We start from the raw sequence: 14,537 nt of genomic DNA on the forward strand, positions 1-14,537 counted from the left end.
CCTTTCACGGCGGTGACGTAGTGAGTTACATGGTTTTCGGGAACTATCATTCCATCATATATTTTCAGGTATGGCGTCATTTTAGAGGTTTATGGTATGGCATGCAAGGCAGCTTAATCACTGTATGGCTGCTCGACAAACCGACCAACATCTCTTTTTCGCAAGAGCTTCAGGGTACCTGGTATCTTATCGACACTTTCTTGGTGCTCTATCATTTGGTCCTGAAGTATATTGTTCTCGTTCTCCATTTCTTCTATCTTTTTCAAAATGGTTGCGAGGGTGTCGTCGCCTGCAATATTAACAATGTTGTGAGCAATACCTGTCGTTGGAGGGAATGGGCCACGCTGCTCGTCTGCTGGTGGTATAACGCAAGTCCTTGCATTTTCTTTAGCGGTATCCTGAGCAGGCTTATGGAGGATGCTGGTTAGCATGTCAGTTAGCCACGCCTAGAGGAACCTTTTTACTATTGGTGGTGTCTCTTCCACCACGGACGTGGAAGCTCCCTTACTGTGAGATTTTGTGATGCTACAGTAAGGAGGGGTTGATCCACCTCGCCTAGGGAAGGAGTTGGGCATTGTATCCTCGTCCTCTGCTCCATACATCTCATTGATGGTGTTCATGAGGTCGCCCGTTACTCTCATTCTTTCCTCTTTGTTACCTGCCATATTAGATCTATGCGCACAAAGAAAAGAGGTTCGTTCTTTTCTTCTTCTTCTTCTTCTTCTTCTTTTTTTTTTGTTACGTTAGTAATCCGTGTTAGTTATAGATCTAGAGGAACTAAAAATTTAACTAAGAGATCCCCACAGACGGCGTCAAATTGTTTAACCAAAAAGTATAAACTTTCGGTTAAACTGTTTTTTATGTAATGAAGGGCTAAACTTAGTTAATGTTAATATCTCTAGATATAGGTCTTGAAAACACGGATAATGTAAGACAGAGTTGGTGGGAGATTGAAAATAACATGCACTTAATATTCAAAAAGGGTATGGACAATATTGGAGGAGTAACTAGTAATAAATAATAATAAATGACATTTAAGTAAATAAGAGAAGTGATTCACCCAATGAATGAGGTAGATGATTGTTCTCCTAACAATGATGACTGACAGACAACTCCTAAAATGTTCAAACTATTCTCGGATCTGATGGAAAAGTATGGAATAATGTGAGTAAGAATATTGATGAAAAGGTAAAGTTTGTATCTTTGCTAGAGAGAGAATCTTCTCGGAAAAGTGTTCTTATCAAATTAATATTACATGCCCTATCCCATTATCTCTTTTTCTATTTATATGAAACATGTCTCTAACAAGCCCTAATAGTACAAGTGCAAAGAATATCTAATAGAATATTCTCTTTAGTATTCTATTTCAAATACTAGCCGTTACTGTTATTTATACGATGCTCGACCTCGATCATGGTGACATCTCGGCCATGAACCCTGCTGCTTTTTAGTCGACCCCGACCAACTCTTTCCTTAATGCCATATTATGCTAAATGTCCTTAGGGCAGATTTTGGCCTATACACTAGTAAGAATTTTTCTTATTCTAATTAGTATTTTTTCTATTCCAATTTAGGGTTCGTTTGACCATAAAAAAAGATGGGGTATTATCACTTTTAGCCCGTGCCAGAAACTATTTACATCTGGTAGCCGAAAAAGTATATAAAATTTGTATATGTATGTATGTATATATATATATATACACACACACACACACACACACCCCCTCCCAAAAAAAAAAAAATTATATAATTTTTTCTGCTATTATTTTTACAGTAGCTATACAATGTCATTTTTCCAAAAAAGATTCTTTTTTTCTTTTATAATTTTTCACTTTTTTTTCAAAATCAGTTCAATTTTTACTTGAAGATGAATTTTAGAATTTCTTGAAAATTTGAAAAACTTCAAAAAGTTATTTTTCAAAATTTTCATTTTAAATCACTTATAAAAATTCAAAAACAGCCAAAAATTATATTCATATCCAAACACAATTCTAATATTCAAATACCATTTTACTTGATTTTCCCCACTTTTTTCCGAAATTTTACCATTCTTATGTCCAAATGCACACTAACACTACAATTTTAAATTTTATTTTCTTTTAAAAATTTCTTGACCAATCAAAGAATGCCACATTGAGTATCTCCCTTAGGGCTTCTCCAATGGTGCACTATTGTTTGCACCAAATCTAAATTTAGTGTTTTTTTGCTCCAATGGAATACCAAATCTTGCACCATTATAGTGCATGAATAGTCATCAATACCAAATTTAATTTATTATTATTTTATTCATCTTTTTATTTTTTTGAACTTTTAATTTATCATATATTGTGTATATAATTAATTTTTATATTAAGATCTTTATAATTTTAATTTTATATCCTATTTTTTTGATATATTAATTTTGTATATATTATATTTATATAAAATTATAAGTTAATTTTATTATTATTATAATTGTATAAAAAGAAATATAACCATTATTTAAAAATAAAAAATGCAAATGTAAGATATCTAATGTTGCTAAAATTGAAATCGAACATTTATGGGGAATAGAAGCAAAAATTGAATATTTATGTGGTATTTAAATTAAATTTGACTATGATATAATATTTATTTAATTATCTTTTATCAATGTTTTCACTTTTAGTTGATTTATCCTTTCAAATAATTTTATAATAAATGATTATATAAGTGATGAATATGAATTATATATGATGAATATGGAAAAAAGAAAAAAGACAGGATTTATTTGAAGGAAATAAAAAATAAAATTTAAATAGAAAATAATAATATAATATAATATAGAAGAGAGAAGAAATATTTTTTTTGGTATAAAAAATAGCGTAATGGTCGGACTAAATTTGATGTTACGCTATTGTCAGAGAGTTAGAGAGAAAGGTAAAGCATGAGAAAACACACGTGTGGGGTTGCTGCTCTACGAACACTATCTTTCCACACCTTTTGCTTTCTTTTACAACTACTATATATATATTTACAGAATCAGATACGGATTTTACAATTCTTGCTTCAATTTCGGAAATATTATCTGCAAATTTTATGGGCATTGAAAGGTAGAGAGTAAAAGAGACAATGAGTAAAGGAAATGATCCAAATCCCTTTGATGAAGAGGAACCACAAATTAATCCATTTTCGGTAATCCCTCATTTTCCTCGTTGGATTGGATCTAACTATTTTTCTGTTTCTCTCTATCTTTATTTAGCGTAATTTTTGGTCTTTATTTGGTACGTGTTCAATTTAGGTCTTTGTCCTGATCTAGATCTGTGCAATTCAAGTTTAAAAATATAAATTTTAGTTATAAAGCAGCATTCTTGTTTTGATTAATTTTGTTGCGTGTGAAGAATTAGCCTAAATAGCTGCCTATTCAATCGGTTAAATTAAAAATAGCCAGCAAACATATAATATTCGTAAATGTATAATGTGTATAATCTTGTATAAACAGAGTATAATTTGTGTATACCGGCTAGAAAAATGAACAGTGAATCCGGCCGACTATTTCCGTAAAGATCCTCTTTTTTTTTGGTTCCTTGAGTCCTACGTTCATGGGAATGACAAATTAGGATATCCTTGTCTGTAAACTTCTCATTTTTGTAAAGTAAGATTATATTGCATTACAGCAAATTTTAAGTTTGGATGAGGTGAAATATTATGTGAATACATTAAATACGTTGCAAAGTGATTCTAGCTTTGTATTTAATTAATTTTAATGAGAATTGAAGTGGATTTCTAAAAAAACATTAAAATAGAAAAATCTCATTTATAAAGTCATTTATTTTTTGTAAGTAATTCCTAGTTTAGTCAAGCAATCAGCTTCCATCTAAACTAGTTGGGGTCGACTATACATTCTCTATTTCCATTCCGCTCTTGGACTCCATTTAATTTTAATACTAAAATATATTTTTTCTGAGGTAAATGAGGCGTTCTTCAAAGCAAGAAGCTTTTTGAATCATAAGCTTGATGGCACTATAGTTCGCACGACTTTGAGTATCTCCTTTCTTCTTATATTTTGGAATCAGGATACTTCTTCCCCGCTCGTTTGGCATCCTTGTACTCTTTAGTATAACATTAAATAGCTTATTAACACATACTGTTCCAACCTCTCCAAGACACATCCAAACTTCCATGGAGATACCATCGGGACCACAGGTTTTCTAGTCCTCATAATTTTCATGGCATCTTTAACTTTACAAGTCTAATTCTATAAGTGTATCTAAATTTTCTATTTTGCACAAGTACAGAGGTATATGAAGTTACCTCGTATTGGAGTTGAACATTTGATCAAGATAATACCTCCATGTCTCGTTGATCTCATTATCTCCTCTCAGCATGTGCTGAGAATTATCCGTAATACACTTAACCTGTCCTTAGCCCTCTCCTCTTCCAGGTGTGCTAGTTCATACATTTCTAACATTGGACACTTTTATCTAAAAATAGTTTGGCCTTTTTTCTTACTTTAATCCTTAGCTCTGATCCTAACTTTTCATACGTTCTTGTATCTCCTTTATCATGCACTTAATAAAGTCATTACCCTACCTTGTCTGGTTGACTTTAATCCCTTTGGATGACTCTCTGCCCTGCTTCCATATGAGGACAACAATTGAATATATCTTTCATAGAAAACTGCCAATTGCTTTATGGTGCATAAAAGCTCTAACTTGGTTTATAGCTAATTGAGCCTAGGAATGCAATGCTTGCATGTTTAATTTGTGCATTTGTTACACACTTATACTTATGCACACACTGGTGACTTTCAGTATGGTAATGAAATGCGAAATTCCTCCCATTTCTCATTTGTTTCTTCTTGCAGAATGGTGGATCTGCTCCTGCAACTAAATCACGCTTTCCTCAAATGATTGCTAGCACTCTTGGTTTTGGCCAAAAGAATGATGCCACTGTTGATATTCCGTTGGATTCAATGAATGTAATGATTTTATAGCTATACCTTTGCATTTCACCATAGAGCGTTGGATTTTCTGAATCAGTTCTCATGAATTGTGAATCAGGATCCCAAGAAAAGGCAAAAGGAACTAGCAGCTTGGGCAGAAGATCTGGAAAGAAAGGAAAGGGTTGGTTTCTGACTTCTGAGCCAAAATTGTTGTGTGCAATGTAAATCTTGTAAATTTTTATTTCCTTATTGTTTCCCAATTGTGTACTACTCCTAACTCCTAAGTATGGAAATGCTCTTGAAAATCCTGTTTGAGTTACTTATTTTCTGCATGTTTTCAAACCATGGCAAATTCCCTCAACCTATCTAGTGTTCTCTAGTCTATTTTGCTTTGCATATCATCTTGTGGCTTATGCATGCGCTCATGAACTGCCGGTTTTGCAGGAGATAAAACGTAGAGAAGATGCTGTTGCTAGCGGTAAATATGACTTGTGGGAGAGTGCTGTAATTATCTTGCACATTTTCTCTCTTACATGCTGATATTCGTTTTTTTTTTCTATGCTTCAATTTAGCTGGTGTTCCGACCAATGATAAGAACTGGCCGCCATTTTTTCCAATTATTCATCACGATATAGCAAATGAAATACCAGTTCATGCTCAAAGGATGCAGTATTTGGCTTTTGCAAGTTGGCTAGGTGTGCTTCTTTGCACTTCTTCGCATCTGTTCACTTTTCTCTTGTAGAGGACTGTTTATTTGTATGTTAGGAAGTTACTTATTCTGTTTTTTAGGGTTTAATTAGATGTTGCAAACATTCACATTTTTCGATGTCCTTTTATTTGGCACAACATTGTACTTTTAACATGAAGATTTTACACCAATTTCGGTTCTTTTTTTTCTCCTTAATTGATAGTGCGGGGTGATTATTACTAAGGGTCTTCTCAGTTTTGTGCTTTTACTTAAAACTTAAAAGACGAAAAGATTGGAATGTCAATCTTGCTGCATTTTAACCCAAGCTTATGGAAAGGTTTGCATGCAGCAAGTTAGTGCAGAAAGTAGAATGGCAACGAGGCTATTTTAAAAAAAAGGAATGGAGAGGATGGACAACTTTACTCTTCTCTTGTTTTGGGAGAGGAACTGATGTCATGTAACATATGCAGTTCAGCAGGGGCGGAGCCAGTGTTCTGGCTACGGGTTCGGCGAACCCAGGAGCTTTGCTTCAAACCTTGTATTTTTCTTGAAAATTGTGTTGATTACGTACAAATTATTAATTTAGAACCCAGTAACTTAAGGCTTAGAATTCTGAACTCATAAGCTTGAAATTCTTGCTCCGCCTCTGCAGTTCAGAGCATTTGTGGCATTACTAAAAATGGTACCAGATTTAGTTTAAATTGTTCTGTCTTGTCATCTTTGTCATCAGGCCAAAAGGCCAATAGCTTTAGGACATGAGGAGCATTAGGCTCTGTTGAGTTCAGTTAGATTCTTTTCCCCAAATCCAACAATCCAGCTCTGAAGTTTGTTGAACTTAAAGATAATTTTTCGTCACTAACAATGGATACTACTTAACCCCTTTACCGACCTGGAAGCTATATGTCAAGACCCTATGCAGTTTTCCTCATTGACTTTACACAAGATTCCCGATTCAAATAAGAAACATATCTAGAGTAGGATGAAATCAAATTAGTCAACCTTGATTCCTTGTTTTATGACGAGGTTTTTATATCTATGGTGGAAAAGAATAGGAGAAAAATCTTTTCTTGTGGCCATAAGACTTAATCTTTTGTCCTTTGTCCTACTTGTAACGTTTTCTTTCAAGTGCTATATGGACAAGTCTTCATCTTTCATCATCTCCATGCTTTGTAATGAACTTTTTCTACAGGTATCGTGCTTTGCCTTGTGTTCAATGTTATTGCTGTCACTGTTTGTTGGATAAGAGATGGTGGTAAGTTTCATTTTCTATGGCATTGTTTTTTTAGTTGTTTTAGTTCATTACATTGCTTCTGACCTTATTTAGTCTTTGCTTTCCTTAGGTGTCAAAATCTTCTTACTTGCTGTAATATATGCTTTACTTGGATGTCCCCTTTCGTATGTATTGTGGTATAGACCCCTTTATAACGCGATGAGGTATACAGTCTTTTATTGTTAATTCATCCCCTCTTATCGTATGAAAGGATTCCTTCTTATTGTTCTATTCTATTTTCAATGCTCTATTACGATGACTCATTTTGTGCTCACTTATGTTTGGATTTGCAGGACGGAGAGTGCACTAAAATTTGGTTGGTTTTTCATGTTCTACATGGTATGTTGTACTGACAAAGTGATAATATGTTTTCTAATTATATCCCAGGATTAAGTTTCTATAAAATTTGACTTTATGTGCAGCTCCACATTGGATTTTGCATACTTGCTGCTATTGCTCCTCCCATTATCTTTCATGGAAGATCCTTAACGTAAGTTTTGCTTTTATGATTCTTAGGTGAGATGAACTTTTTACTATGAAATGCAACAGTCTTAGTCAATGTGCTTCTTCTAGTAAGTTGTTTCGTGTATGAGGTTATAATTTTTAGCTAGTACCTTTATGAATATACCTTTTCCACAACAATATTTTTAATATTTTGCAGAAGCGTTGAAAATTATATTGGCCTCTAAAGTTGAAGTGTAGAGTTCTTATCATGGTGATGTGTGTGTGCTGTGAAGCTTATAAATAATGAAATATGAAACCCAAAAACCTCTGCCTGCACTGAAAGGAAGAGCATGCTTACCTTTATGACTAATGGATCCTGCATTTGATGGATATTATAACACTGGTTCTTAGATTGCTGATTGCCCTTCCTTTAGATGTGTTCTTGAGATGGAATTAGTAGAATTCGCTTGCTTGTATACATACACATGTAACTCTTGGTTCTCTTGTTTATCTTGTTTTCTCGTCTAAAATTCATATTGTAGAGATGCTCTTCTCTGTTCATGAAAAGGGAAAATGTGAAGTATTGGTGCCTCCTAATTTATGTGGTGTGCTAGCAGTGTTAACGTTCTTGGATTATCATTGACATATATATCTGCTCCCTTTTTAACTCATTCCAGGGGCATACTTGCGGCAATTGATGTCTTCTCTGACCATCTCTTGGTTGGGGTAAGTTATCTACTTCTCACTCCTTTTTTTTGGGAAGATTAAAAGATTGAACCAATTTATTGACATTTCTATATGGTTCTTTGATTATGTTTTTCTTGAGAATCAGTCTCATGCTGCTACTTCTTGATATAGGGATGTTTATGAAATGAATAAGACCTTGTAAGGCTTATATGATCCTTCGCCTCTAGTTACATACATAGGTAGCAATTAGCATTAATTTAGTCCAGTTAAAAATGCTAACAAATAGGGTAATGTTATAAATATATTATATTATGGATGTTCATTTAGTACTCCGTTGTAAATAAGCTTCCACCGTAAATATGTTTATCTATTTAAGTACTCTATTGGAAATAAGCTTCCTGAAGAAGCTTATCACTTCGATATCCGGTTATGGATAAACATTACCCCGGTAGAAGATTATCCATACCGGGTATAATAAGCTTATCCTTTCAGTACATAGTTATGGATAAACATTACCCCCGGTAGAAGATTATCTATACCGGGTATAATAAGCTTATCCTTTCAGTACCCAGTTATGGATAAATATTATCCCGGGTAGAAGATTATTTATCCTTTCAGTACCCAGTTGTGGATAAACATTATCCCGGTAGAAGATTATCCATACCGGGTATAATAAGCTTATTCTTTCAGTACCCAGTTATGGATAAACATTACCCCCGGTAGAAGATTATCCATATCGGGTATAATAAGCTTATCCTTTCAGTACTCCGTTATGGATAAACATTGTTTCAGTAGAAGATTATCCATATCTGGTATAGTAGCAGCTTACACAGCAGCTTCCTTTCTTTTATAAGAGATTTCAGATTCGAATAATATATCAGTTTCTCTCTATACTTGTCTTTACTTTATAGTCTTTAAAATATAGTCTTTAAAATATAACAGGTAAAAGTATATTATTCCACTTAAGGCAAGTCACTGTTTGATTACCAAGTGGCTCCTCTAAGTCTGCTGTTTCCGATCCTCAGCACTTCCTGGCATTTGTTCTTATTCCTCTTTGTATATGTACATTTTGCACCTTGGTCTTGCTACTCAAGCGTTTTGCCAGCTTGACAATCTTTTTATGCTTATTCTCAAAATTAAGGTAATTGTGTTCCTGTATATTTGGAAAATGACTGGGAAATGGAGAAAATCTTCCAGTGGTTTCTCATTGATCAGTTTAGCAGGTTGAAGTAGATTTCAACTTTACTGCCTTTCATTTCTTGAACCTTACAGTAACTTTAACTTGTAATGTACGACACACTAGTTGTATGTACTGATTTAGAAGGGGTAGAACTCTCTATAGATAACTGAAACTCTAAACTACAGAAAATTATGATTATGTGATAATATCTTTTTATCACGCTTCTGATCTTCTCTTTATAAGATGTTCTCACTTCTCCTTTTCTTGCAGATCTTTTATCTGATTGGATTTGGCCTTTTTTGCTTGGAAGTTTTGCTAAGCTTGTGGGTATTGCAGGTTAGCATTTACAGAATTGGCATTCTTATTTTGCAAATCAACTGTCTGCGCATCAACTTCGTAAATTTTGACCACAATCTTCTTTTTGTGTTTGTTCCGAATGGCTTTCTTTCTTTTTGCCTTTTTTTTCTTCTTGTTCACTTGCTTTCTTTGGCTTGTGGGCTCGATTCCAAAAGTTTCTTGGAATGTCCTTCAATCTGGAAGCATAAAGAAAAAAGAGTTTCACATTAAATATATGTTCATCGCTTTCCTCTGGATGGAGAAGGTTGGTTTTCTTGGGAGTTCTTTCTATGATTAAGACTTCGTCTCTTCTTTTTGGGGTATGTGCGGTTGGTGTCGGTCGATGGTGTGAAATCCCTTTCCTTTGTCGAATTCCAAAAACGAATGAGAGGTTCCTCACTCTTCTTTGATTAGTCTTAGGACGGAGTGGAAGCCCCCACTTGTATAGGAGTTTAATGTATCCAGAAACTCAAGATAGCAAATGGCAGGGTGGGGCTTTTGTTGAACTCTTGTTGAACGTATTAGATAATTAGATATTATAGATGCTTGATAACAATGAAAAGTGATACGATGCTAGTTCCAGTTAATTTGCTATACAACATTAACTGGGGGTAAAAAGAAACTTAGTGTCAAGAATTGGTAATGTTTAATTACATATACTGATGTTTGCTTTAAAAACTCAATAGTTGTAATTGTAGGTCCTTATAAAAAAAAACTCAGTATTTGTAGTTCTCTGCAGCAGCAGGCAACTTGTGCATCATTGCTTTTCGAAACAACATGAATACAAATCGAAGTTCATTCATATAGGTCATACGAAAAAAATGAAATTTCACTGGTGCGAGTTCTTCATATGTCAATGTTCTACTTCCAACTTAGTTCAATAGATCACACTCGTATGAATTGCTTCAAATCCCTATGCAATTATGTCATTTGACAATTGGTTAGAAGGGGGAAAATGTTGTTGGCTGCTAACTATTTCTTGTTAATTTCATTTGCTTCTCACAATGTTTGTGTACTGTCACTGCAGAAAGTTTACCTGTACTTCCGCGGGCACAAGTGAGCATGATTTTGGATTCAAGACCTCAATTCAGCTGCATTTTTTTCGTTTTTTTTCTCGAGGAACCTAAGCTTGTGTCTTTACCTATGGAAATATTTTTTGGCTGAGTTGTGGTGCGCGGGATAGAGTTGTATGTTCTGTAGGATCATACAAATTGTTACTCCAAATGTGAGAGATGTAAGTAACTTCATTTCTATTGAACTCTTACTAGTTACTATATCATCATATTGCCAATGTATGTAATAGCCATTACATTCTATCAACTTACTCTGCCTTATTGAGCCTCTATTATAGTCTTTGGGGTTGAATTCTGCTTGGCAGTTTGCATTATGTTGAGCTTGTATCAACCGACTATCAAGTTTCTTTTTACAAAGCGAACTCCCATCCTTTTGGGCACAGGATACGAGAACCAATACGAGTAATCTAAGTGTACCTTTTTTTTTCCGATTAAGATTCTGAGTACTCTTAAGATTCTTTTTGTTAAACTGCACAAGAATATTACTAATTTTTTTTGGTAATTGAATTTTTCATTACCAGGGAAAATATATCTGTACAAAACAAATAACCCCTAAGAGACTGCGAAATAATAGACTTTTCGTAAAGAGCAAAACCAAAGATCACTACGTTCTCGAGATCTATAGCCACCTAAACCACTCCTAACTGGAGAAGAAGGAATCAAACTAGGGATAGTAATTCATTTTCCTCGGGCACCCTGCTACTTTTACTTTACATCTACCTCTAGTCCTCTACCATGGATCTCCTGGGCCACCAACTTCACTAGTTGATCTTCAGTTCTTTTGCTATTTTGAAATATTTTGCTATTCCTCTCCTGCCAGATGAAGTAAGTACAACATGCCAAGATGATTCTATATACTTCTGCTTCCGCCCCTTTCCTTGTGCTTTTCAGCCGAAACTTGCTCTCTAGGCGATCTGTATTGCAACAGAGTATTTGCAATGAAAGAACTAACCCGGTCGTGATGTCACCTATCATGGAACTAGGCAAGCCGACACACTCCCAAACAATTAGATATTTCATTAAAAGATAGATAATAGCCTTTTTCATACTGAAATTTCGTAAATGAGATTAATTCAAAAAAAAAAATAAAAAAATACGGAAATAGAAGCCTGACCTCAAGTGTCACTAAGTCATGAGTAAATACTATAAATGTTCTGAAATATAGCAAGACTAACATAGTCTGAGAGTAGCCAAAATACACTTAAAGGAAGATAAAGAAGGAGAAAGACAGGACTGCGATCGCCAGACAACTATCTCGCTATCTTCGATGAAAGTCCGCGACTGGAATAGTCAACAGCTGCTACTGTGGCTGAGATACCTGGATCTGCACGCAAGGTGCAGGAGGTAACGTGAGTACACCAACTCAGTAAGTAACAAGTCCAAACCATGGACTGATAGGTAGTGACGAACGTAACCTCAATATGTAATAGAAATAAACTGTGCAGGAAAGGTAGGCATGCTATCAGTCCAAGAATACAACTCAAGTAGTAAAATAAATACAGATCTAAACAATGTGAGATATAAAGCTCAACTAACTCTACATGCTAATGCACAGAATGTATAAAATGCACCATGTGCTCCCACTCTCAAGTGCTCAACTACTACGTACTGCATATGGCCATACGGCCCAGGGAAAATCCATCTCGGAACATATACAACACTGACTGCAAGTCAACCAGTATTGCGGAACAAGGGTAATCCAACCCTGAGGAGAAATCCATCTTCAGGTATATATCTATACACACTTAACCACTCGATACAGCATATGGCCATCCGGCCCAGGGAAATCCATACCGGAACATACTCATCGCTGACTATAAGTCACTCGGTACCGAGGAAAAGGGTAATCCAACCCCGTGGAGAAATCCATCTCTAGATATCAATACTTCGGACAAATCCATGTCCAGGGAAATCCATCCCTAAAAATATCATCTGCGCTCACTAGGGGTGTGTTATAGACTCCGGAGGGGCTCCTACAGCCCAAGCTCTATCATAATCATCAACATAACCGTTGCGGCCTGCAGCCCCATCCCATAACTGTCACTCATAATCAGGCTCTCGGCATCACTCAGTCATCAGTCTCCAGTCTCTCAGACACGGGCTCACAATGCCATGAAACTAGCCAGAAATAATGATATAATGTGCCAAATAATAACAATTGAGACTAAGACATGGTATGATATGCATGAATAAGACTAAGTACATAATATCAATGAGTCTAATAAAATCACATCAAGAAACGACCACTCGGGTCTCAACAGTATCGGCGTGAAGCCTTAACAGGATATCAAGCATGATTTACAACACATTTACTTAATTACATGATAGAAATACGAATATCAGCAAGAAAGAGTCACTAAGTGGTGCCATGGAATGAACCAGACCACAATTCTCACGGTGCACGCCCGCATGCTTGTCACTTGGCATTTGCGTCACCTTAGTACTAATCATATAACACATAGTTCGGGGTTTCGAACCTTCAGAACCAAGTTTGGAAGCGTTACTTACCTCAATCAAGCCAAAATCTTACTCCGCGATGCCTTTGCCTCTTGAACTGGCCTCTAACGTCCTGAATCTAACCAAAAGCAATACAATGCAATCAATATAGGCTAAGGAACCAATTCAACACGAAAAACTATCAATTTAGACTAAAATCCTAAAATTCACCCAAACCGGCCCCCGGAACCACGTCTCAGAATCTGGAAAAAATCACAAAACTAGAAAGCTATTTCACTCACGAGTCCATACATACAAGATTTATCAAAATCTGACTCCATTTGACCCCTCAAAACCTGAATCAAACTCTCCAAAAATCCCAAGCTCTAACCCCTCATTTTCACCCCTAATCTTCACTAATTACATGATTAAATAACGAAAGATCATCACATACACGAGTATTAGGACTCAAACCACTTACCTTACTGATAAACCCCTGAATCTTCCTCAAAATCGCTCTCAAAAGCTCCAACGCAGACTAAAAATGGTGGAAAATGACCTAAAATTAGCGAAGTCCACCATTTATACATTCTGCCCAGAACTTCCGCATCTGCGGTCCTCATGTCGCTTCTGCGATGCCGCACCTGCGGAATATCCATCGCAGGTGTGGTTCCTACTTAAATCCTAAGAATCCGCTTCTGTGTTAAAATGTCGCACTTGCGGTATCGCAGGTGCGCCCCAAAGCTCGCACCTGCGCTTCCAGCCAACTTCAACCTTGGCCGCACATGCAGTCTCTTCTCCGCTTCTGCGGGCTCGCACCTGCGGTCCCCACTCCGCAAGTGCGGTTATGACAGCTGAGTTCAACTTCAGCAATTTCTCAAATTCCAACCTTGTTCCGTCAATCACCCGAAATCAACCCGAGGCTCTCGGGACCTCTACTAAACATACCAACAATCAAATATCAACCTACGAACTTAGTCGAACCTTCGGAATACTCAAAACAATATCAAAACATCAAATCACCCTCGGATTCAAGCTTAAGAACTTCTAAACTTCCAATTTCCGCAAACGACGCCGAAACCTATCAAATCACCTCCGAATAATCTGAAATTTTGCACAAACGTCACAAATGACACTATAGACCTACTCCAACTTCCAGAATTCCATTTCCGACCCCAATATCAAAATTTTCACTACCGACCAAAATCGCCAAATTTCTAACTTTCGCCAATTCAAGCCTAATTCTACCACAGACCTCCAAATCACATTCCGGACGCGCTCCTAAGTTCAAAATTACCTAACGGAGCTAATGGAACCATCAGAATTCACATCCGAGACCGTTTACATATAAGTCAACATCTGGTCAATTTTCCAAACTTAAGCCTTCCCAAAAGAGACTAAGTGTCTCAAATCCTCTCCGAATCCACTCCAGACCCGAACCAACGGACCCAACATATCGTAATATAGCTGAAGAACACAAAAGGAAGCAGAAATGGGAAAATAAGGCTATAACTCTTGAA

General features: G+C 36.0%; 1 protein-coding gene across 1 annotated transcript; it reads left to right on the forward strand.

Annotated features, from left to right (window-relative positions):
- The first annotated feature begins 2,868 nt into the window (after positions 1-2,868).
- LOC107830374 (secretory carrier-associated membrane protein 4) lies at positions 2,869-10,883 on the forward strand. The gene is made up of 12 exons (XM_016657906.2): positions 2,869-3,153; positions 4,826-4,939; positions 5,022-5,084; positions 5,348-5,381; positions 5,476-5,598; positions 6,781-6,843; positions 6,932-7,025; positions 7,155-7,200; positions 7,284-7,351; positions 7,983-8,031; positions 9,443-9,508; positions 10,536-10,883. The coding sequence occupies exons 1-12, from the start codon at positions 3,091-3,093 to the stop codon at positions 10,566-10,568; spliced, it is 816 nt and encodes a 271-aa protein (XP_016513392.1). The 5' UTR covers positions 2,869-3,090; the 3' UTR covers positions 10,569-10,883.
- The last annotated feature ends 3,654 nt before the right edge of the window (positions 10,884-14,537 follow it).

Source organism: Nicotiana tabacum, chromosome 5, assembly GCF_000715075.1.
Source record: "Nicotiana tabacum cultivar K326 chromosome 5, ASM71507v2, whole genome shotgun sequence".
In the NCBI taxonomy this organism is placed as follows: Eukaryota; Viridiplantae; Streptophyta; class Magnoliopsida; order Solanales; family Solanaceae; genus Nicotiana; species Nicotiana tabacum.

Excerpts from the sequence above, each read along its gene's own strand:
- LOC107830374 (XM_016657906.2), top strand. The coding sequence starts at position 3,091 with ATGAGTAAAGGAAATGATCCAAATCCCTTTGATGAAGAGGAACCACAA. Across the intron at positions 5,599-6,780 it reads GGCTTTTGCAAGTTGGCTAG|GTATCGTGCTTTGCCTTGTG; the intron begins GTGTGCTTCTTT and ends CTTTTTCTACAG. Across the intron at positions 7,026-7,154 it reads CCCCTTTATAACGCGATGAG|GACGGAGAGTGCACTAAAAT; the intron begins GTATACAGTCTT and ends TTGGATTTGCAG.